This window comes from Rhipicephalus sanguineus, chromosome 4, assembly GCF_013339695.2.
Source record: "Rhipicephalus sanguineus isolate Rsan-2018 chromosome 4, BIME_Rsan_1.4, whole genome shotgun sequence".
NCBI lineage: Eukaryota > Metazoa > Arthropoda > Arachnida > Ixodida > Ixodidae > Rhipicephalus > Rhipicephalus sanguineus.
In genome coordinates this window covers 71,456,404-71,479,986 of record NC_051179.1, presented here as the reverse complement: position 1 = coordinate 71,479,986, position 23,583 = coordinate 71,456,404, and the positions used below count along the sequence as shown (strand labels likewise).

Here is a 23,583-nt window from a genome sequence, read left to right as displayed (position 1 = left end):
ACATCCAAAGAAATTTGGTTGAAGAGACAAAGAAGGCAATTCTTTCAAAAACCAAAAAATGGTGCTGCCCATGCTACCAGTATGTGCACTAACGTATTATTGAATGATACTGTATAAACCTCAAAACAAAAAGGACAAAGCTACAAACAATAATTTATTCTTGGACAGCAGCAGCACAAGCAGACTCTCTTTAGAGAACAGAAGGTGCGTCCCCCGAGGTGAAAATGCAAATGTTTATTTCGCTCCCTTGACTCCTCCAAACATGATTTCGTCCACCAACAGCAGGTTGCTTGCAATGACAGTGCTGAAAAATAGAACACGAAAAGGACATTAATAGAACGCGTGGCATTTAGTGTTGGATAGTTGCGCAAGTAAGACAAGAAAGCAAGCAGAATATATAGAACAGTAGCACTTGTCCTGCGCATAATAACTGCCACACAAGCCTTCTTTATTTCACTGGACCCCATGCATGTTTTTCACTACAAGGACTCGTCAAAGGCTCGTCAATATCTTTTTTATGACCTACTTCCACATCATAGAACACAACAACAGTGATAATGAACAGCTTATTCAACGAAAAGAAGCTGTCCTGAACACAAGACAGTCGTTCCCATAAATGTCCTCACACACAACACTCCTACATTTCACACAAGAGGATGCACCTACCAAGAGTTGAGGAGCTGCCTCTTCACGCAGTAGTTGTCAAATATGCCCTCGTGGACAGGAACCAAGGCTTCCCCTGAAAAGATAAACAAAGTTATTCATACTTGTACGTAAATACCTGCAAGAACATGCACGCTGCCACTGGACATACGCTTAGTGTTCTTTTATCCCCTGAAACACTTCTGAGCATGAGTGGCCTTATTTTGCTTCCTTTTTTTAATGGTATATCTTCAAACTTCACTGTACACAATACACTTCTAGAGCATTTTCGACCAATTCACTTCCTACTTTACATATGCAAACATAATTTTACATCTTCACTAAGCTAAGCAATACTGCAGAAACTGGACAGAACTTGAAGGGCATCAGAGAATAGTTCAATATATTGGCAATTCGAAATATGCGACACAAGACCTAAATTCACTGCATGGCAGTTCTCATTATTAGTACATTTCACAGTGTTACATAGCTGTATCGCAGTAAAGCTTACTAAAGCAAGTATACCCTTGCTGCACAAGCCATCCATGAATTAATACATGCATGCACCATGCTCATTTTCCTTCCATAGCACGTGCTGCCTTTCAGATTAATACCTCGTTTGACAGCACCTAAGCTTTGAGACAGGCTACGGCTAAAACTTGACTGTGGAGGCTGCTTGTACTGAGCCAAAAACACAGGTTAGGCAAATCTGCGTACGGTGTCTGTCATTCCCACAATAGCTAAACCATCACAGTAGCGGAGTTCCATCTCGCAATTTCAGCAGAAAACCTGAGATTTAAAATACGAGACCAACGCTTTAGTGGGCTACACACCGGTGCGTAGGTTGAGGCCAATGGGTTGCTGCGCCTGCTGCTGCTCCTTCTGAAGCCGCACGAGCACATCCTGCGGATCCAGGCCACTGTTGGACGCCAGCGTCTTGATGATGATGAGAAGCGCATCCGCGTACGCCTGCACTCCTAGCTGCGCCTTGCCCTCAATCGTGGGACGCATCGCAGTCAGGGCTGCGTGCGCTGCCAGCTCAAAGGCACCTGCTCCCGGCACCACACAACCTGCACAGGCACAGCAAATCAATGCTTTTAGACACCCATGTCAGGGGAAGCACAATACCCAACGTAGTGTGCATCCATAAATCCTCTGAAGAAACTAGCACAAAAACACCTTGTTTTTGACAGCCTTTACACGCTCACTTCATCACCAATTTTCCCCTCTTGGTACACAAGCTTACTCTTCTCCCATTCCGCTTTTGAGTTTGGGGAAGAGTGAGCATACATAAACATGCTGCTAAGAAAGCTAATTGCAGCCCCAATGAAGACAAGTCCTCTTGTTGAAACGTTAGTTCCAGCAGCATTTCCTGTTCGACCATTTCACCACCTCCTTCCTATTATTGTAATTCCTAGCACACTGCAAGCTATACCACACATGTCCAACAATCATTATACCGAACCTTTATCTTGGTGCAAACCCTTTAGAAAGTAATTCTCTCCATCGTACAGCGTTCACAGTAGACAAATAAAAAAGTTAGCTCCTTGTGCCTACTGTTCCCACTCAGTTCATGTACTGCCATTTGAAATTTTCAATTTCAAGACATTGGATGGTACAAGATGGCTAAGTGCAAATTACACAGCCCTGCAAAACTGTCTGCGGGGTGAAATGGACACTGGTCAAGTAAGGAAACCAGTAGCCTTGGAAATCGCAGATGCTGAGGCATTCGATTTTGCACACTGGTCTGAATTCCAAACTCCTGCATAATGGTGTTTGGAACTGGTTTTTGTAGTGCGCTTAGCACAACAATGCCACCCACCTCTTTTGGTTCAGGGAACATGAAAATACTGACTCAACTGAGACAGATCACTCCAAGTCTAGAAACAAAATGTGCATGAAATGGGCACACAAAGGAAGCAGCCATAACATCTTAGCTACACAAGACAGGCAGTTAAAACTAAAACGTAAAAAACACTGAAAATATTTTACTGCAAATAGTCATACCTTGATGTAACAACCTTCAATATAATGAAATTCTCGATATAGCAATGTATTTAACTCTTTATAACTTCATATCCATGGAACACCATGCGTTGGAAACCTAAATATAACAAAGATTGCATGGCATTTAGCCCTAGACGTGCACTGAAGCTGCCACTTTCTCGCCTTGCCAAACACGTGCAGGATCTATAACAGACTCTTACATCAAACGCAGGTGAAGGCTGCAGGTCACATGACCACGAGCTTGTTGCACGAGCAGAGCCAAGATTCTTGGCCGAACATCCGATCACATCTGTGCATGCCAATTGTTGCTCTTGGCCGTCCGCGCTCAGCAACAATTGCTTCGTGTGCCTTCCTGAAGCTATCGCCAAAGCTGTCAAGCAAGCCAAAGCAAACATTTGGAAGTGCAATGACTGAGTAAGCTGTCTTTGTGCTTGTTTTGTTCCCGGCTACAGACTATGTGGCTAGGGACTATGTGGCTAAGCGATTACTGATGGGCTGCTACCATAGGTCGTCAAAAAATTTTGAGCTCACTCAGACTCAGTCATGAAATATATTTTGCCCTTTAGGCTTACTCGGTCTCAGACTCCCCAAAATTTTCCTCAACCGGACTCACTCAGACCCAGACTCGCTAAAATATTACTCAGCCGGACTCACCCAGACTCCCAGCTCGATCTGAGTCTGGGTGAACCTGAGTGAGTCGACTCGCAAGTCCGTTAGCATATACACTCAAACCTCATTATAACAAAGCTGGATATGACACGAAAATAAGTTCGTTATATCCAAAAATTCGTTATAAGTAGAGCTGTGCGAATAGCAAAATTTTGGGTGCGAATCGAATCGAATATTTTTCGAATATTTCTCGAATATTTTTCGAATACTTCAAGGCACAATTGCAGTTAGAGAGGATTCCTAAGCATATTCTTATGAGATAGCAACATGAAAGTGTTGCTTTTCACTAGGTTGCTGAAGCCCTGGAGTGGTGGTGTTTCATAGTTTTCTTTTGAAGAATGAGGCAATGTAGAGGCCGAATTCTATTTATGTACATGATTTGGTGCAACCAAAGTGTTGCCGACAACACTTTACACGTGATAGGCAAAGATGCCATTTCCTCAGCCTCTCCTCCTCTTTCAACTTCTGTGGAAGCCCAACTGATGTGGCAGAGAAGGGTGTGCTCCCTTCAAGTCCGGAGTTTCAAATCTGCCTCGTAGACGTCGATTATAAGAACAGCTGAAATTTTGGATGCTAAAAAGCTTCGGCTTTCGATTTTTTGGACTCCTGCCTAAGTTTTAGGTCCAAAACAGCATTAATTGAGCCCCCACCTCTGCCACATTTTTTCATCTCCATGTTGGAACCAGCGTTTTCTTGAGTTAATACATTTGCGACCGCAGCAGAGCTTGAAAGGCACCGTTGCCGCAATGCCGGGGTGTGATGAGGTGAAGCATATTGAAAATCTAGGGACCACTTCCAATCGGACGTTGACTGTGTCTTGGCAAAGTTTGACCGTAACGGAGCTTGAAAGGCAGCTTTGCCACAATACGAGTGTAATGAGGTGAAGCATATTGAAAATCTGAAGGGGTCACTTTCAATCGGATGTTGACTATTTGTTTTTGGGAAGTTCGAATACTAGTTTGAATAGTAAAATTCCAGTGCAAATCGAATCGAATAGCAAACCCTATTCGAAAAATATTCGAAATTTCGAATATTCGCACACCCCTAGTTATAAGCGTATATTTGTAACACTGTATATATGACATGACTATTTTTCATTTACTTCGTTATAACTCATTATTCGGGTATATCAGTCCCTATCAGTTCTTATTAGTCTTATCTACATCCTTGTCTTTATATGTCTTTATCTACATCCATGTGACTCTATATGCTGACGATGATGAAGACAACAATGATGTTTATTGCGAGTCTCGATTTTCTGCCTCACATGTGTTGTCGATGCCACCAAACGGTCACATTCTGCTTCTCACGAGACATTTAAGGCTTTCACCTTAAAACCACAAATAAATAAAAAGTAGAGCTGCGCGAATAGCAAAACTTTGAGTGCGAATCAAATAATTTTCGAATATTTCTCGAATATTTTTCTAATACTTCGAAGCGAAATAACAGACAACAAATTGCAAAGGGTCCCAAGCATATTCTAAAAAATTAGAGCTCCGCAATAGTGCAACCGGGCGCCGCCATTTTGGGCTCATCAAAAAGAGCATTTCCCCGTCTTCATGAATTTCCCGCTTCAGCTAGGTCCTGCGTTCAGAAACATGCGTAGAAAAAGCAAATGTTTAAGGGGAGACGCGGGTCGAAAAGTCGCGGTTTTTCAAAAAACTTTTGGTGTTTTTTTTTTCAGCTGTATTGGCATCCTTGGCCTATAATCTTTTATTTTTGAAAATATCAAGCTGAAATTCGCACGAGAAGTTATCTAAAAAGGCTTCCAAGTGAGCAGCGGTGACGCGAGAAATGCGCAAAAGTCGCGAAAAATGGTGTAGTTTGCGTCCTTCTGTTGTGAAAATGACGCGATGCCCGCCATTTGCAATCCTGCCCGCATGCAGTGTAAGCTGTCTTCTCCACAATCCACCAGGGGTTAGTCTCGTATCTTCACGCAGAATAAACAAAAAACGTGAAAAACAACACGTACGTCGAGCGTTTTGAATTTCGCGGCACGCAGCACGAGGCCGCCATTGGACGGCGGCGCGCTCCACCCCCTTCTCCCTACTATCTCTCCGGCAAAAGAGCGAAGCTTCAAACGCCGCGGTCAAGTTGTTCTGCCTTTCTTCTGTATTTTCGTGCCATGGCAAGCCCTAAAAAGCGCAGTTCTGATGTTCAGGACTCATCACAAGTATCGAGGGAAACGGCGTCGAACGCTTCCCAAAGCGACAGCGATGGACGATGCCCCTGACGCTCCAATATCGGATAGGCCTAACGCCGACACCTAACCCTGCGACAGTGGTTGTGAATTTGATGCTGCTGTGGAATTTATCATTGCATCCCAAAAGAAGATTGGATTCTTCAAGAGTGAGCCTAGACCAGTAGGTGCTCCTGCAGTCAACACGATGCTTTGAGAAATCGGCGCGCTCACGGCACTTGTGGCGGGTTCGACATGCCCAACTTGCCGCGAACGGAAGCTCAGCGTCCGAGAGGCGGCTGGAAAGCGCAAAGGACTTTTGGCATTCCTCGAACTGTGTTGTGAAAATTCCGATTGCCCCGAGTCTACGCTTTCGTCCACGCACACGTCGAGGCGAATTGTGGCCCAATTTGATGTAAATAGTGATTTTTCTGATAAATGCCAACTTCTCAAACTTTCAAACTTGTTTTTCTCATTTTCATTTTTTTCGACAATTTCACGTTTTGCGGGCAGCTTTTTATAAACTTATATTTTTTGTATAGTAACGAAACTTGGCACACGTATTCTTCAAGGCATGTAGAATGCTAATATCTAGGGGTGTGCGAATATTCGAAATCTCGAATATTTTTCGAATAGTGTTTGCTATTCGACTCGATTCGCACTGAACTTTTACTATTCGAACTATTCGAACTTCCCAAAGACAAATGCAGTCAACGTCCGGTTGAAAGTGACCCCTTCAGATTTTCAATATGCTTCACCCCATTACACTCTCGTATTGCGGCAAAGCTGCCTTTCAAGTTCCATTACGGTCGAATTTAGGCAAGAGCACGGAGCAAGAATTTTTGAGGAGGCGAAACTGCGCTCGCTCGGGCGCCCTAATAAAGTCACGAAATCGGGCACAGCGCTCCCGCGCCCTCTGTCGTGAGAGTCCGCCAGCGGAGAAGGAAAAATGCGCGCGTCCCTCTCACCGCGCTCTCCGACGAAGCTCGTCGGTTCAAGGCCATTAGTCACCGATTCGCCGTTCGCGCCCGAATGGATGTGTTTTAACGCGACAGCGTTAACGAGCCCGTTTCGCAGAAATACCGGTGTCGGCGTCGGTGTCGGCGAGGCTAGCAATTGAGAAGGCGATGCGCACAGGGCCCGATTACGCTATCGCGTTCTACTCTCAAAGGCGAAGCTCAAGCGCACTCCAAGTTTTTGCGGTAAATTAACGAGAAAAATGGCGTCACATACAGGAAAATTACCAGCGTGATATATTTTGTACAACGTGAAATCTATAATTTTTGATAACGTCAACTCAATGAGTTAGGTATAATTTATTTCAACGAATGATGGGACTTACCCTATATGCCATCAATTCAGATTTAGGTTGTTGCGGCGGCCGCATTTAGATGGAGGCGAAATGCTAAAGGCCCGGGTGCTTACATTTAGGTGCACGTTACAAAACCCCAGGTGGTTGAAATTTCACATTGCTTTTTTTTTCTTTTTTTGAGAACAGCAGACAAGTATCTGGGACAGCGCGCGGAAAGATTGAGGGCACGGCGTCTCGAAACAACACTGGCCGTTTCGGTTTGTCAAGGAGAACTTCGCCACCAAGTTCTCCATAATAGCGCCGCCTGTCTATGTCACTGTCCGAGAAGTGCTTCTCGCAAACGTAGTCACGAGGCGTCAGCTGTCTGTCATTTCTTGGTATGGCGCGAGCCCACGCTTCCAACCTCACTGGGTCTCTAGGAACTTTGAAGGTAATTACCTTCTCCTTGCAGGACGCGTACCCACTGCTGCAGTTCGGCACGACACATTTCCGCCCCATCCTGAAGTAGCACTGGTCGAAATCTGCAAAGCACTCTCCTTTTTCGCGGCGTGAAAAGCGCGCGCAAACATCGAGGAGTCGGCTCCGCCGGCGCAACGCGCGGAAGCCACTGAGAGCGCTAAAGAGAAAAAAAAATACCAGCAAATCACCAAGGGAACTTTCCCTCCCAAGGCCACCTACGCATGCACGCGCAGAACATGCGAGCGAGGAGCGAGGGGCGTGTGCATGCGGCGGCAGACGTCGTCTGCTCATGGGCCGCTACTAGCAGTTCGTTTCAAGCGCTGTACGGCCTATAATTCCGGCAATATCGATTAGTAACTGCAGCTAAAGTATCTGTCATATCTACCTATTGATGTTACAGACAGAAATCTTAGAAATTTTATAATGTATGAGGCGCTATCACGATTTTTTATGCGTCGCGCCCATAGAAGAGCATGTAAAAGATGGCAACAGGCCGAAAGCGTCATCTGTCGTGCTTCGGCGTAACCGCACTCCGCCGTGACGCTATCGCGCCGCCCTCGCGCGCTGCCGCGGCCGAGAGATTCTCCTCCTCAAATACTTCTTTCTCCGTGGGCAAGAGACAGTCAACGTCCGATTGGAAGTGGTCCCTAGATTTTCAATATGCTTCACCTCCTCACACCCCCATATTGCGGCAAAGCTGCTTTTCAAGCTCCGTTACGGTCGCAAATGTATTAACTCAAGAAAACGCTGGTCTCCAATATGGAGATGAAAGATGTGGCAGAGTTGGGGGCTCAATTAATGCTGTTTTGGACCTGAAATTTGGGCAGAAGTCTGAAAAATCGGACGCCGAAGCTTTTTAGCATCCAAAATTTCAGATGTTCTTATACAGTCGCCGACCGATAAATCGGACACCGATAATTCGGACATGCTCGGTAATTCGGACAGTCACGCGGCACCGCCGATGATCCCATAGAAGTAATGTGCAAAGACTACCGATATTTCGGACAGCTGCGAGATCTACATTCGATAATCCGGACCCTGTCCGAGACTGTCGGGCACGCCGAATCGCCAGCCATTATCTCCTACGGCACCCGTACCATCAAAGTATGGCCTCAGAGATCAAAACGAAAGCTAATTGGTGATCTATGAGGCTTTATTTCGGTCGAGATTTGTGATTGGAAATGCCGATCTTGGAGGCACTGGTAAACTGTGGGAAATCATATCGACATCGCGAACATCCTACATTCCGGTTCCGCGCTGCGCTGCCATTCGCCATTCTGTCGAATGCGTCTGCGGTAAAGCAACCTTCTAGCCTCTATAGTAAAGCTATGGTAGTAAAGCGTTTTGCGCGCGCGTTCATTTTTATCTTGAGACTTGCTTTATTTTACGCTCTGCTGTCTCAAAAGATCTGAGTTAAATGGCGCCAACGGTGCCCTCACAGCCAGCGCCGAAGGCCGAAACGACGACAACGAAACGCGGCAGATACAGTCAACTGCCGATTTTCCAGACATGCTCGAAAATTCGGACGCTTTCGCGGCACCATCACCAGCCCCATAGACGCCAATGGTCAAGAACGTCGGAAATTGCGGACGCTAAAACTCTTCGGCGTCCGATTTTTCGGACTTTCTACCCAAATTGCAGGTCCGAAAGGCAATAATTAAAGCCCCCACCTCTGCCGCGTCTATCATCTCGTAGGTTCTAACCAGCGCTTTCGCGAGTCGACCTGTTTACAACAGTAGCAGAGTCCGAAAGTCAGCTTTGTCGCGATGCCGAAGTGTTATGGGGTGAAGCGTACCGGAAATTCAAAGGGGCCGCTATCACGGCGCCGTGCGGCGATGTCTTTACGGATAAGCAGTGGAAATGCACGGAGGCGTGATGGCGGCAGGTGGCAAACGCGCGAGTACAGCTGAGTCGCTGACAAGCCTTACGATAAGCATCTTAAGTCAACTGCTCGATAGTGCATGTGGCCAGGTGCAGCTGCATGCATAGTGCACGCATTTAATAGGCGAGAACCCAAACGCGCCGCGCCGCCATTCATGCTGCCTCTTTGTACACCGCTAAGTGCGCCGCACAGACGCGTTGCCTTCACGAACGAAACCAGCTCGTCATCGTACAGCGATCACATAACACTGGCTGAGATACAGGCGGATTTGGTTGCACATAAGCGGAAGTACTGGCAGCAACGCATTGACAACTTTTTTCGGCCACCGGGACCCTGAAGTGTCAATACACGTATTTTTTTTTCTGACGCATTCGTTTTTTCGGACATTCGATAATTCGGACTTGTTTGCGTTCCCCGTGGAGTCCGAATTATCGGTCGTCGACTGTATATCGACGTCTACGAGGCAGATTTGGAACTCCGGACTTGAAGGGAGCACACCCTTGTCCGCCACATCAGTTGGGCTTCCACAGAAGTTGAAAGAGGAGGAGAGGCTGAGGAAATGGAACCTTTGCCTATCACGTGTAAAGTGTCGTCGGCAACACTTTGGTTGCACCAAATCATGTACATAAATACAATTCGGCCTCTACATTGCCTCATTCTTGATAAGAAAGACAACTATGAAATATGACCCCACCAGCGCTTCATCAACCTAGCGAAAGGAAACACTTTCATGCCGCTATCCCACAAGAACATGCTTAGGGATTCTCTGCAACTTTTTCTGTAATTTCACTTCGAATTATTCGAAAAATGTTTGAGAAATATTCGAAAATTATTAGAAAAATTATTCGATTCGATTCGCACTCAATCTTTATTATTCGAATTCGCTTCGCACCCAAAATTTTGCTATTCGCACAGCTCTACTAATATCTACTTGAAATTGCAATATCTATTAGCATTAGTTGTGAAAATATTCGGTTACAGTTTCAAAGGAGATTGAAAATAATCAGTTACAAAGTACAATTTCTTTTTCTTAGTTCCATTATCTCTGCGGAATATCTGGATAGATATTACCACTTTACAGTCTACAAAGAGTCAAATAAGATTAAACACAATACATTTACTGAAAGTTTAGTACATAAAAGAGTTCCGGCAAAAAGTGTAACATTTTGCCATTGTGTATGGCATAACTCAACAACTGTAGCAGCTACATGAAAAGTAATGACATATTTGAAACCTGCATGAAAAACTATACCTATAACAGAATTTGAAAGTCTATATTACAAGAAATAAAAAAAAAGTTGTTTTGAGGAGCGTCTCCCCTTAAAAGTTCGTTTCGAGGTCTCCCATTGGCTGCGTCCGCGAGGTTGCTCCAACATGCCTCGCCATTGGTCCGATGCTTGCTCCGGAAGAGCGTCGTCTGCTGCTTATGCGTCGCGAGGTCACGGTTGTCGACAATCGCGCTACTTAGGGACGCGTTCATTCGGTCTGCATTCACGGGTGGATGATCACTTAGAATATCATTAAGCTTTAATTTGGCAGCTGCAAGCGGGACGTCAATCATCAGATTACGATAGTGCGCCGCGCTCATCGCGAACATCGCAGACACGCGTCTCGGAATAACTCGTGGAACCCACGGTTAGTGGTTCTGCTTGTCAGCACTTCAGAAATCATGACGATCAAAGACCATCGCTGGACGACTCTTTGTACTTGCGATTGAGCATGACGTACTTTGAATAGGCCTAACTCGCGCTAGTTGTGGCTTTTTCGCGGAAGCGAAGAAGCTGCAATGTGCTTCGTCGCAAGCAACGAATCACATCGCCCGCTGGCTGCTCGGAATCATGGATGGGACTTGACGCATCGGCAGTGGACCCCCAAGCCAAGCTCGTCGCACAGCGACCACTTAGAGCACCGGTAGAAGCGGCCAGCAGCTTCGCACGTCGACGCCCCAAACTGCAAGACCAAGCACGCTGCACGCCGATTTGTTGTTATACAGTCGCCGACCGTTTATTCGGACGCTGAAAATTCGGACATGCTCGTTTATTCGGACACCTCAGCGGCAGCGCTACTCGTCCCATTGAAGTAATGTAAACTCACGACCAAAAATTCGGACGCCCCACAGCCCACCGTTCGATTTTTCGGACTCCGGCTGGCTGGTCGAGTGCGACGTTGAACGCCTTGACAAGCTGTCAGCAATGTTTACAATTAGAGCTGTGCGAATAGCAAAATTTTGGGTGCGAAGCGAATTCGAATAATAAAGATTGAGTGCGAATCGAATCGAATTTCGAATAATTTTCGAATATTTCTCAAACATTTTTCGAATAATTCGAAGTGAAATTACAGAAAAAGTTGCAGAGAATCCCTAAGTATGTTCTTCTGAGATCGCAACATGAAAGTGTTTCTTTTCGCTAGGTTGATGAAGCGCTGGTGGGGTCATATTTCATAGTTGTCTTTCTTACCCTTTCTTACCAAGAGTGAGGCAATGTAGAGGCCGAATTGTATTTATGTAGATGATTTGGTGCAACCAAAGTGTTGCCAACAACACTTTACACGTGATAGGCAAAAATGCCATTTCCTCAGCCTCTCCTCCTCTTTCAAGTTCTGTTGAAGCCCAACTGATGTGGCGAACAAGGGTGTGCTCCCTTCAAGACCGGAGTTCCAAATCTGCCTCGTAGACGTCGATATATAAGAACATCTGAAATTTTGGATGCTAAAAAGCTTCGGCGTCCGATTTTTCGGACTTCCTGCCCAAATTTCAGGTCCAAAACAGCATTAATTGAGCCCCCAACTCTGCCACATCTTTCATCTCCATGTTGGAAGCAGCGTTTTCTTGAGTTAATACATTTGCGACCGTAGCGGAGCTTGAAAGGCAGCTTTGCCGCAATACGGGGGTGTGATGAGGTGAAGCATATTGAAAATCTAGGGACCACTTCCAATCAGACGTTGACTGTCTCTTGCCCAAGTTCGACCGTAACGGAGCTTGAAAGGCAGCTTTGCCGCAATACGGGGGTGTGATGAGGTGAAGCATATTGAAAATCTAGGGACCACTTCCAATCAGACGTTGACTGTCTCTTGCCCAAGTTCGGCCGTAACGGACCTTGAAAGGCAGCTTTGCCGCAATACGGGGGTGTGAGGAGGTGAAGCATATTGAAAACCTAGGGACCACTTCCAATCAGACGTTGACTGTCTCTTGCCCAAGTTCGACCGCAACGGAGCTTGAAAGGCAGCTTTGCCGCAATACGGGGATGTAATGAGGTGAAGCATATTGAAAATCTAGGGACCATTTTCAACCGGACTTTGTCTTTTGGCTAAGTTCGACCGTAACGGAGCTTGAAAGGCAGCTTTGCCGCAATACGAGAATGTAATGAGGTGAAGCATATTAAAAATCTGGAGGGGTCACTTTCAATCGGACGTTGACTGCATTTGTCTTTGGGAAGTTCGAATAGTTCGAATAGTAAAATTTCAGTGCGAATCGAACCGAATAGCAAACACTATTCGAAAAATATTCGAAATTTCGAATATTCGCACACCCCTATTTACAATATTTTTGCTAAGTTGCCGGCACTAAAATGTTGCACTGGCTATAACTGGAGGTCGTGCCAGTGTCAAAAATCCACGCGGAAATTACCGATCTCGAAGGCTATGTTTGTTTGGCTACATGTAACGGCTGCCTTTTGGCTTTAGCCAGTCAAGTATCCATTGACCAGCTACCACGGCCAAACAGCAGGCCAAGACAAGCCAAAATTGGAATCAGCTCGGTGCTTCGGTGAGGCGTTTGAGGCAAATGACAGCGCGTACGAGTACGATGCGGATCCTAATTCGGACAAAGAGAGTACGACAACAGAAGCGCTGCAACATCAACTAGCCCAATGTCGTTTTCTTTGCGTTGTCAGATGTTTCTGTGGCTAGGCCTGATCTGCGTCCCGAGCTTTGTCTCAGTCTCTTGTTGCTTGGCGTGAGAGGTGTTGCTCTGACGCCGCCCGTTCCGTGTGCGCCGTCGGAACTAAAGAAACGCGGTAACTACGAGGCCCTGACGATGGCGAAAAAAGCGGTGATTATTAACCAGGTGGAAGTTCCTTGGGAGTTTTCGCCGAGTTGGGCGATGAGATCATCCGTCAGGTACTCGAACCAGCGCATGTGGACTGTGACTGCCGTGATGACGCACCTCCCACACCACAGCCATCAGATGCGTATTTAGCGTAGGCCGTTGCAGTGCTATAGCCGATCAGCAGAGGTGGCCAAACATTGGCTGAAATAAAGGCCGACTTGGTCGCGCGTAAGCGTACATGTGTACAGACGTGCACTGACAAGTTTTTTTCCGGCCGCCGGGCCAATAGAAGTGCTTTTTTCTGGTGAATCCTTTTTTTCGGACTCCCGATTATTCGGACTTTTCGGCGGTTCCCACTGAGTCCGAATAAACGGTCGGTGACTGTATTTTCCATTATTATAAACCATTATATATTCATTTTCCAGAGGTTCAAAGAGTAAAATTCCGGTGCAAATTGAATCGAATAGCAAACACTATTCGAAAAATATTCGAAAGTTCGAATACAGTAGAACCCCGCTGATACGTTTTTGAAGGGACCGTAGGAAATAAACGTAAGAGACGGGAAACGCAAGAGCCGAAAAACGGGAAAAACAACAAAATATTTAGCGGTACAGAATTTTATTTCAATGCTTACGAGCAGCACGAAAATTGGCACGCTCAGCCACGATCTAGTCGACTGATAGAAACGCGGAGCTGGGGACGGCCTCATTCACAGAAATGTAATCAACGTATGCGATTTTTTTAACACCAACAGCTGTAGGCATGAAAGAACTAAGCACACGCAATCACGACCAGCACGGCGAGTCCGACCGCGAACTGCGCGCACGACCATGCGAGCTCCAACCAGCTCGAACTCCTCCCGTCCTCCGACAAATAACGATGATGATGAGTCTACGCCAACGCGATGGCAGAAGTGAAATCTCGAAGACCTTGCTTTCGCAAGCAATTACGTCATAGACGCCATGTTTGTGAAATACAAATTTCAAAGGCTATGCTTTTGTCAATAGTAAATGCCAATCTTGAAGGTCTTGCTTTCGTGAGCAATTACGTCATAGACTCCATCTTTGTAGTACGAATCTCGAAGGCGATGCATTTGTTTGCATCAGTCGAAAGATTCTGTTGCTTGCACCTCTCATGCGGCTAATGTTACGGTCAAACCAGGCCAAGCTGCATGAAAATGCACCAATGACCGCTCTCTTCGGTAGTCACTCGGTCAGCTCCGAGAGCACTTCGCGACGCATCATACGGGAACAGCCCGACAGTTACGACGTAACAGCGGGGTTCCCAATACATTGTATCCTATGGGAGCTATGCCGGGACCGGCGGAAAACGACGTAACAGCCGGGAAAACGCAGCAGTGAGGAACGTAACAGCGGGGTTCTACCGTATTCGCACACCCCTAATAAAAAGCTTTTGAGAGTCCACTGAATCACACTCCCAAGCCTTTCATGAAGTAAACCTCTAACGCACTGGTTTCTCCTCCTTACCGTCCTCGATGGCGTTCTTGACAGCGCGCAGTCCATCGTAAACGGCGTCTTTGATCTGGGTGAGCGTGTGCTTGTTGGGTCCCTTGATGAGCACCGTGACTGAGCGTGGGTCTTTCAGTTCCTCCACAAAGGTGAACTTGTTCTCGCCCAGCACGTGCTCGTACACGAGTCCCGCGTGGCCGAGCACATCGGGGGTCAGCTCCTCAAAGGAGTTCGTGGCTTTGCAGCCGCACGCCAGCGCCAGCCTGCACAGAGTCAAAACAAAGCCATGTTTGCTGGAACTGCCGCAGACCAAGCGGGAGTAACTATCGCCGAAATAGTGCAGCAACAACGCAGTTCCAAAGGCATGCAGCAAACGCTCTTGCATGTGGTGGTAAACAAAGAGGCACAGACCATTCCAACATTATACTGTCGTTTCCCGAAGGTTCTTGTATAGCTCCGCTGCTTCCCTTTAAGGGATATTCACACGAGGGAGAAATCCATGGGGGACACCGGGGAGGATTGCGGATCCCATGACCGTGATGTCACGGATTAGTGAGTGGGCGCGACCCCCACACGCCTCCTCGGAGGACATGGAGACGTTTTCCCTGACAGGTCAAATGATCCCCCGGCGGTGGGTGATATAGCGGAATTTCGGGCCCTTTTTTGGCCACACTGTTGCACTTGCTCCTGTAGAGAGCGGCAGCGGGTGTCCATGTCCATTCTGTAGCTGGTTGTCAGCAGCTGGTGAAACGGGCATAGTAGTCTGGTAACACTGGTCTCCCCCTCCGTTCGCCTCGTCCGTGTGAGTGGGGGACATTTGTGGGGGATTCTCCTCGCGAGCTGATGTCACTAGGCTCCGCCTTTATCCCCTGAGGATTTGTCCCCCGTGTGAATACCGCTTTAGCTGGACGCTAACACCACTTTCACACCCTTTCTGTGCTGCACGTTCATGGCGCACTCTCGGCCCATTCTGTGGATCGTTTGAATTAACCCGGGTGTAGCCAAATACATCTAAATTAACAAGTCTGATGCTAACGTATAAGCTTGGCATGACCTGAAGATAAGTCCGAGTACAAGATTCTTTTGAACTAAAAAGGGTCGAGTTATTGAGATTTTACTGTACAGGAAGGAGGAAACAATATCAAACTTGTAGCCTCAGGAAGACACTATAATGTTACTTTTATTCAATTTTTTTTACAAAACAAGGCATTGTTCAGGGGTCAGTACAAAAGGATGTGATTAACCCCCAAAAGAGGGTCACGGTGGCATTTTCAATGACTCTGCTGGTGTTGCAATAAACGCCCTCAATGCAAGTCCCTCCTACATCCGCTGAGTGCAAGAAGCCTTATTTGGGTACAATCGCAGAACAATAAACGAAACTCTGCTCGGACTTTGTTTCAGTAACACTGCGAAACCTCAGCTATTCATCAACACACTAAATGTTCCCCATTTGTGCTCACTGCACGCTACATGCTTAAATTAGTATGCTCAACAAAAACTTACTACAATTTTACAAGTACATGCACCAAAAAGCAATGCCCAGCAAAAACTGAATACAACACTTTTTAAATCGTAGCTCAAGCCCATATTGTTAGGCTTTAGGGAAAATCCAGCCGAGTTGACAGGTGCAAGTTCGCTCAGGCGAAACCCTATCTGCATGGGTCCACTGAAATTTTCAAACTGAAAACACCCAATATTAACAAACAAAAAGCAGCACATTGAGCTGCCCCGCATAGAAGTAAAAATTTTAACAAAACGCACCGCTCCATGTTCCTTCGCTTGGCACGCCTCAGAGCCACAATGCCTTCCTTGGCCAGAAGGTCCAAAGACATGGGGTCGATGCCCTGAAAAAATCGGTTACAAAAGTAACAGCTTAGAATGTTTGACAATCAAAACAGACAAGTTTCGCTACAAAATGAGGCTGAAGCAATATCCACACCATGACCACAATTTGAAATGAACAAGATGAAGGAATCAATGACTGGTAAAATTTTCAGTTACACATATCTGAAAGGCACGTGTCACTGAACACGCCGCACAACCACAAGATAGTGACAAGTTTATGCTAAAGCAAGAAGTTGATAGCATACGACAGAACTGTTATCTAACGACAGAATTTCTGTCACAAAATGATGCCATTCATAGTATGCCCCATCAAACTGCGAAACAAGCAGAATAAAGCAAACAACTTCTAAAACAAAGCATACTATGGCTTCTCACCTGCTGATTGATTACAACGAAGTTCTTTTCTGGGGTGTCGCACACCTTGCGTTTGAGCTCGATGATCTTGTGCACCCTGTTCTCAATGAACTGCCTCTCTGCTTGGGCCAGCTTTTCACGCTCTTCGGCTGACTTGTAGAAGAAGCCAGCGTTCACTTCCCTGCAGACAGGAGAAACACAGTAGTGTAAGTGGCACAAAAGTGAATCAATGGTTGCTCCTACGTTGCCCTACGTCATTCCCTGAAGCAACTTCAGTGGGTTTCAAAAGGGTCTGACAAAATTACCTGATTTTTGTTTATGACCTTCTTGAATTCACTTGCTGCTACGTATGCATCTCAGCTTATACACGAGTACTATTTTAAACTATTTTGCAGTATCGAAACATACACGTAAATATTATGAGGAGCATGGCTAAGCTTATGAGGAGCATGACTAAAAGGTGCAGTGTCATTGCCATCACAAAATGACAACGGAACACATTTAGCTGCAAGTTCGAGCAGGATGATTTCGTGTGCAACTGAGCTGTGCGCGTCGTATTTGTTCCCTTGTGAAGTGCAATTGGTGATGTTGCACTGTTATTATGCACGCTCACATCAAGGAAAAGTGATATTGCATGCTGAAGATAGCTGCATTGCATCCTTTTTGCGTGCTGGAGGCCTACGACTGCGAGTGCCGCAAACAAAGGGTGGAAATCTTCAGCTGCATGTCAACCAGGAGAAGTTTCTAACGACTGAAAATGTCAAAACATCCGGATCTCGAAGATGAGCTTGTCGACTCTCTCAAGCTTCATTTCGGAAACATTTATACTCATGGCGGGTCGTAATTTATATTTTATTACATTTGCCGTTCCTTATTTCATGTGGCCTACTGCACTGAGTGACCAATCAAGGCAACAGTGGCACAGTGATGCTTTAGCCAACGCCGAAATGAAATGACGAAAATACGTGAACCTCGGGGGTCCATTTACGTACACAGGAATCTCAGAACACCGATCTTCTGACACTCAACCCTCTCTTGGCAGATTATGCAAACAAGGCCAAGGAGCAAACAGAGCGGTGGATCATCTGTCATCAAAAGAAAATAAAAGAAGGCTGGCACGTACGTCTTCTCATACTCCAGAGACACGTTGCAGGCCAGCACGAAGGCATCCCGTACGAGCTTCTTCATGTCTGGGTGCCTCGCCCCGTGGTCCATCACGAGTCCGCGAACAAGCTGGGTGTCCATTTCAGTCTTGTGCTGCATCTCCATTATCTCCACCATGTGCAGGTTCAGCTCCTCTCCAGGCCGCTGTATCGCCAGCACGGCGTCCACACACACCTCCGTCAGGTGCTGGGCCAACTCGGGGCTCACCTTGGTCGAGAGTGCCGTGTGGGCCACCCTGACCAGCATTTCCCTGTTCATGTCACCCGGGGTGAGTTTCAGGGACTCCAGCACCTCCAACGACTTGGTCAGCGCCTTCTCGAAGCCATCTGCCAGAATGCGAGGGTGCAAGCCCTGCGGGGGTGCAAGATAGCTTCTTGTAATGCAAAACAATCATTAGAAGTATCGTTATGAGCAAAAAAGAAAAGCGGTAAAATAGCCTGTGGGAGTTACCAATCCCCTGTAGCAGCGATTGCTAACGTAAGAAAAGAAACACATTAGAAAGCAAAACAGTAAGTTTTAGAAATGAAAAACAAACTTCAAAACTGAAGATTCCGCAGGCATCAAACCCAGGACCTCCAGCATTACAACCATTACATCATTAACATGAGCGTCAAGCATTGGCTGGATTAAAAGAACAGCATTAAGAAAATCCTGTGTGCAAACTAGTGCATTGAGATGCCCGAGGTGTTCTCATTTTGCTACAGGTGTGTGGGACCTGCCAGCGAGACGCCACGTTTGTGTCTCATGCTGTAACAACTCATGCAACGCTTCGCCCATTGGCATTCCAAGTAACCTCCATGAAGAACCACACTCCCCCATCTCCTTTTTTTTTTAGGACTAGATCCCAATCGCTGTGAGAATTCGTAAAAGCAAAACTTTGATTAGACTACCAAGATAAAAGGTGACAAATGCCTCCCGCAACTTGCCCATACTGGCCAAAGCCACGACAGCATACACAGAGAAAAGGCAAGTTGTGTGCAGGAGTAATATACTTGAGTCTTCACATCTGGCGATACGTTACCTTTGAGACATTTCACATGTCCCTACTTCAGATGCATTGAAGTAGATGGACGAATGAGTTCACGTCGCAGCATCTGGAATGTTGTTGACTGGAACCACATGCTATGCTTGCTATGAATGAGAATTCAACATGCCAACGTGCCAGCCACGGTTAGACCCTTCTAACCCACTTCACAAGAGCCAAGTATGCAGCGTCAATACAAGAACAGCACAGTGGTGGAAGTGCCAATGATGTGTATGCACCTCAAGCATCTGTACAACTGCACAATAATAAATGCTACTAACCTCAGCAACATAGATGTCTGCCTGTTTGAGGAGCTCCCCAATGATGAGAACAGTTGATGTTGTTCCATCACCAGTGATGTCATTCTGCGCTGTTGAAGCCCTAGCGATGAGGTTCGCAGTGGGCAGTTGAATTTGCTGAAAGTGTGATCACGTGCATATTTGATATGGTTGCTTCGCTTCATAACACAAATTTTACAACAGTAATTACAGACAATACTGCACTCACTTTGGTAATAATAATAAAACAGCCATAGTGACATGATCATCGGCATATTCCATTACAGCACAAAGTCATCTCTACCAGTGATCTCCAATTTACTGTCCCATGTTCACCAACTTAACACAGTAAAGGCCTGTGATAGCATTCAGAACAGCTGCTAATTCCCTAACCACACCACTCTACTCAAATCCCAGCTGTCTTCAACTGCTTTGCCTGTAAACATCAGAACAAGGACGTGCTCATGTATCAAACAACCCCAATATTATGCTCACTGAGAATATGCCTATGTCGTTACATGACATAAGCACAGACACATAAAGACATCTACACCTGAACTTACCATTTCATGCAGCAAGACATTGCCGTCCTTTGTTATCTTTATATCACCGGCTCCCGATACAAGCCTGGAAAAATATGAAAGGGAAAGAGGGCACTTAGAAACATAGCTGTAGCCTACCTTTTGCATAAAAAAAAAAGTGCAGCTAAGTTCACCACAAAGGCTATTATACAGCAACAGGCGTGCTTACATGCTGTCCTCTTTACTTCAAATAGCAAAAAGTTGCAATCAGCCTCAACCCGAAAATTCACTCGCAAATGCAACAGCTTTAATTTTAGTTGAAAGTGGTATGATTCAAGTACTTGCAACCAAGTTTCTTTTTTTTTTTATATACATTCCATTAAAGGGCCCCTCACCAGGCCACATAGCACCAGGCCACACAGCAAAGACGCTGGAAGTTGTTGTGTGCCGAATGAAGAGCAGTATGGGGCAAGAATTTTTCAAATCGGTTCATTACGGGCTGAGAAAAACAATAATTTGTAGTGGCGCGAAACCACGTTGCGAGGAGGCGAGTTTCAAACCCTTGCCACTCGCCCCGTGTAGCCTTCGCAAGCCAAATCCCTTCCCTGTGCTCTTCGCTTGACACATACGCATGAACACGTCATGCGCATGCATGGTGACATGCGCATGACGTGCCCGAGCCAGCCCGAGCACGCGAGCGGCGTTGCACGGCCGCTACCATTTTTTTTTATGTAGCGGCCGTGGGCGTTTTGTCGGCGTTCTCTGTGGTGTACTGCCTGATTCTGCGGGACGGGCATGAAAGTTGAGACATTTCTACGGGCACGACAGTGGCGGTATCGTGAGCCAGTGCTACATTAACGTTTCCTTGGACGCGGTAGAACAAACCAGCATAATGAGTGCTCGAACGCGCCAGAACATTACTTTCGTTTCCAGGGCTGGCGTCTGCTCGATGCGCCAACCGCGGGGACACGAACGCATGGGAAAGGGAGGCACATTAGCCCCGCATGTCGCTGCAATTAACGAAAAAAAAAAAATGAAAAGGACGCACACATTCCCTTTGTGTGTCTCATTATTTCTCACAAGTTTTATTAATCTATTCAAGCAACAAATTACACACACTACAGATGTCGTGTCAAATAATTATCGCAGCGTCATGTGCTACTGTTGGCGACGTCAGAGCACAGTCGTCTACGTAGAGGAGCGACGTCACAGCACTACCATCTACGTAGGGCCATTTTGTCATGTACGTCATCCCCTCATTCTCTAAAGCGCGCGCCCGCGAGAGGAAGGGCAAGCAGCGTTCACCTTGAAATTTGACCCATTTCCGCGGCGCCTAGCGTTGCAAATTTTGGCAGACGTGATCGTGAACGCCCAGTGTATGCATTGCGCTCGTTAGATCAAAATTGTCAAACCTGGTGAGGGGCCCTTTAAGGTCTATCTGCAGACACTCAATTAAAAACAAATACGCCTTTTGAGTGCGTAGCAATGTTCCAACATGCATGATTATTATTAGAGCTTTCACTGTTCCTTAGGTAAACATACTTTGCTGTTCAACGACTCTGCTACACGAAGCATCACAACATAGATAGGGCAGTTACTAAGCAAGCCTCTTGAGCAATCAATCTCATTGGAATAGCCTAGCAAATGCATTTTTGAGACTGCCACCTCATCCACTTTGCTTAACGTTGAAAACGATGGTTTTCTTGACGGAACTCAATGCAGTTGCAGCGTTAACATAGTGTACAGCGTTGGCATTTTGGAAAACAACTATGACTGCAACTTTCCCGAGGATAACACCCATCTCGTACTTGGGAGACACTGCTGCAGTAGCTATGTCTTAAAAAGTACGATAGTGTAAGTCTCACTCAGTGCACTTTGCAGCAACGATCTTGAATTCAGGTATTTTTACAAAATAACTACTAACATACATCATATCACTGGGGAACATAACAGGTAAACCCAATCATGCATTGTTTGTAGACCTGTGTGCTTCGAGCATGCAACACATTGTTTTGAAATTGCGCACAAATCACACATTTTTGGCGCCAGGCAAAAAATGTGGCACTCAGGATAAATATGGTATGGCTGCGGCCACTCCTTATACGTCATATTTAGCAGCATAATAATATCTGGCGTTTTACGTGCCAAAACCATGACATGATTAATGAGGCACGCCATAAAGGAGGGATTCAGAAATTTCGATTATCTAGTGTTCCTGTGCACTGACATCGCACAGTACATGGGCCTCTAGCATTTCACCTCCATTACGATCGCCACGGCCAGGATCGAACCAGAGACCTAGAGGCCAGTGGCCGAGCACCGTACCACCAAGGTGGACATAAATAGCAGCATTAACGCATGGGACTTAAATGCTACTACATCATTAGTTCATGATACGCCATTTATGGGTCACTAATGCATGCAATGGGGATGTTATCAAGCCTTTGAAAAATGTTGCCCCTCATCTCACCCGTTTCACTACATCAACCAAGTACAGATGTATTTCTGACAACAGTACATGTATTTTCTGACAACAGTACATGTACTAAACAGCATAATCATGTTTTGTCTATCACCTTTTTTTCATAGTGAAAAAAAAAAATTTTGTAACTCTCCACCTCTCCTTAAAACGACACACAAAGGACTACAGGTGGCGTCGTGCGCAGCACTGCTGTGAAACCAGTTTACAATAAAGAGAAACGAAAGATTTTTGCAATGTTGCTGTTTATAGTATGGAAAGGCAACGTGAACGCTACGCTACATGAGGTTTTCCTCCCGAATGCTACATAAATAGTTTGTGTGAGCGAACACTATAGGTTCCACACGTATTCACTTCAACTTCAGTTCGATTTCACTTTCAGAAGACCACAAACTACAGCACTTCGCTGCGATCAGGTAGCACGCTTTGTTCGGGGTAGGCCAGAAAGCCACCACTGTACACGTGCAATATCGACATTCTCTACACATAAGTGTCGAAAATGAAGTAGCATGGCACGAAGAAACGCTGTCCACTGCTTTTCGTATTACCATGCGCGTCGTGGTGCGCTATCTTCACTGCAGCACACCGTTTAACTTGTCCATATAAGGAATCAATGGGCCGTCACTCGTGGACACTGAGCAGAAAAAGTTGTTCGTTCTAATTTGGATGAGCCGAGTTTTCCAAATCATTCTTTTTTGCCTAGGGTTCGCTATCCTACAGACTGCGAACATATTCTTTCAGGCACAACGCCCTTCGCGAACTTTCTAGAGTGGCCTCACCGCCAGCCGGCGTTTTGTGCCTCGCCGAACCACCTGACCAAAACATGCTCCATCACTCCTCAAAGCAAACTCAAAATTATCGTAAATCCTGTCCGGAACTATTTGAGGGAGCGTAATTCAAACAACCGCCGCATCAACTCCAGCAAAGTTCTCGTTAAAGCAGGCCGGCACACTAAATTACAAGGCTCCGACGATGCTTAGGCCTAGAACGGTACAATGCCTACTCACATTTTCATCGTGCCAGTGGGGCCCAGATTCGTACGAAGAACATTTTGCAGACCCTTTGCAGCGTTGATGTTGACCGCCAGAGCCTGGGCGTGGCGCGCAATCTCAGCTTTGGGGTTTAATGTAAGCACTGCAGCCATTTTTTCGCCGAACTAGCTTTGCAACTTCGGCACAGGGATTCACGTGCTCATTCACTCAAACGCCGCCCGTGAAATCGCGCACTCATAGTTGCCAGCAAGGCTTACGCAGC

General features: G+C 46.2%; 1 protein-coding gene across 1 annotated transcript; it reads right to left on the bottom strand.

The window, feature by feature from the left end:
- Window positions 1-141: 141 nt before the first annotated feature.
- Window positions 142-23,583, bottom strand: LOC119390222 (T-complex protein 1 subunit zeta). Its single transcript, XM_037657790.2, has 10 exons — window positions 23,337-23,583; window positions 19,893-19,956; window positions 19,333-19,467; window positions 17,987-18,378; window positions 16,885-17,044; window positions 16,426-16,508; window positions 14,683-14,927; window positions 1,476-1,712; window positions 667-739; window positions 142-304 (listed from the first exon to the last, which is right to left on the bottom strand). Exons 1-10 carry the CDS (start codon window positions 23,471-23,473, stop codon window positions 235-237), a joined length of 1,596 nt encoding a protein of 531 aa, XP_037513718.1. The 5' UTR covers window positions 23,474-23,583; the 3' UTR covers window positions 142-234.

What these genes read in the sequence shown, in the direction of transcription:
- LOC119390222 (XM_037657790.2), bottom strand. Translation starts at nt 23,473, where the DNA reads ATGGCTGCAGTGCTTACATTAAACCCCAAAGCTGAGATTGCGCGCCAC. An exon ending in TCGTTGTAATCAATCAGCAG is followed by an intron (nt 16,509 to 16,884) that starts GTGAGAAGCCAT and finishes CGATTTTTTCAG; the next exon opens with GGCATCGACCCCATGTCTTT. An exon ending in AGGCAGCTCCTCAACTCTTG is followed by an intron (nt 305 to 666) that starts GTAGGTGCATCC and finishes TCTATTTTTCAG; the next exon opens with CACTGTCATTGCAAGCAACC.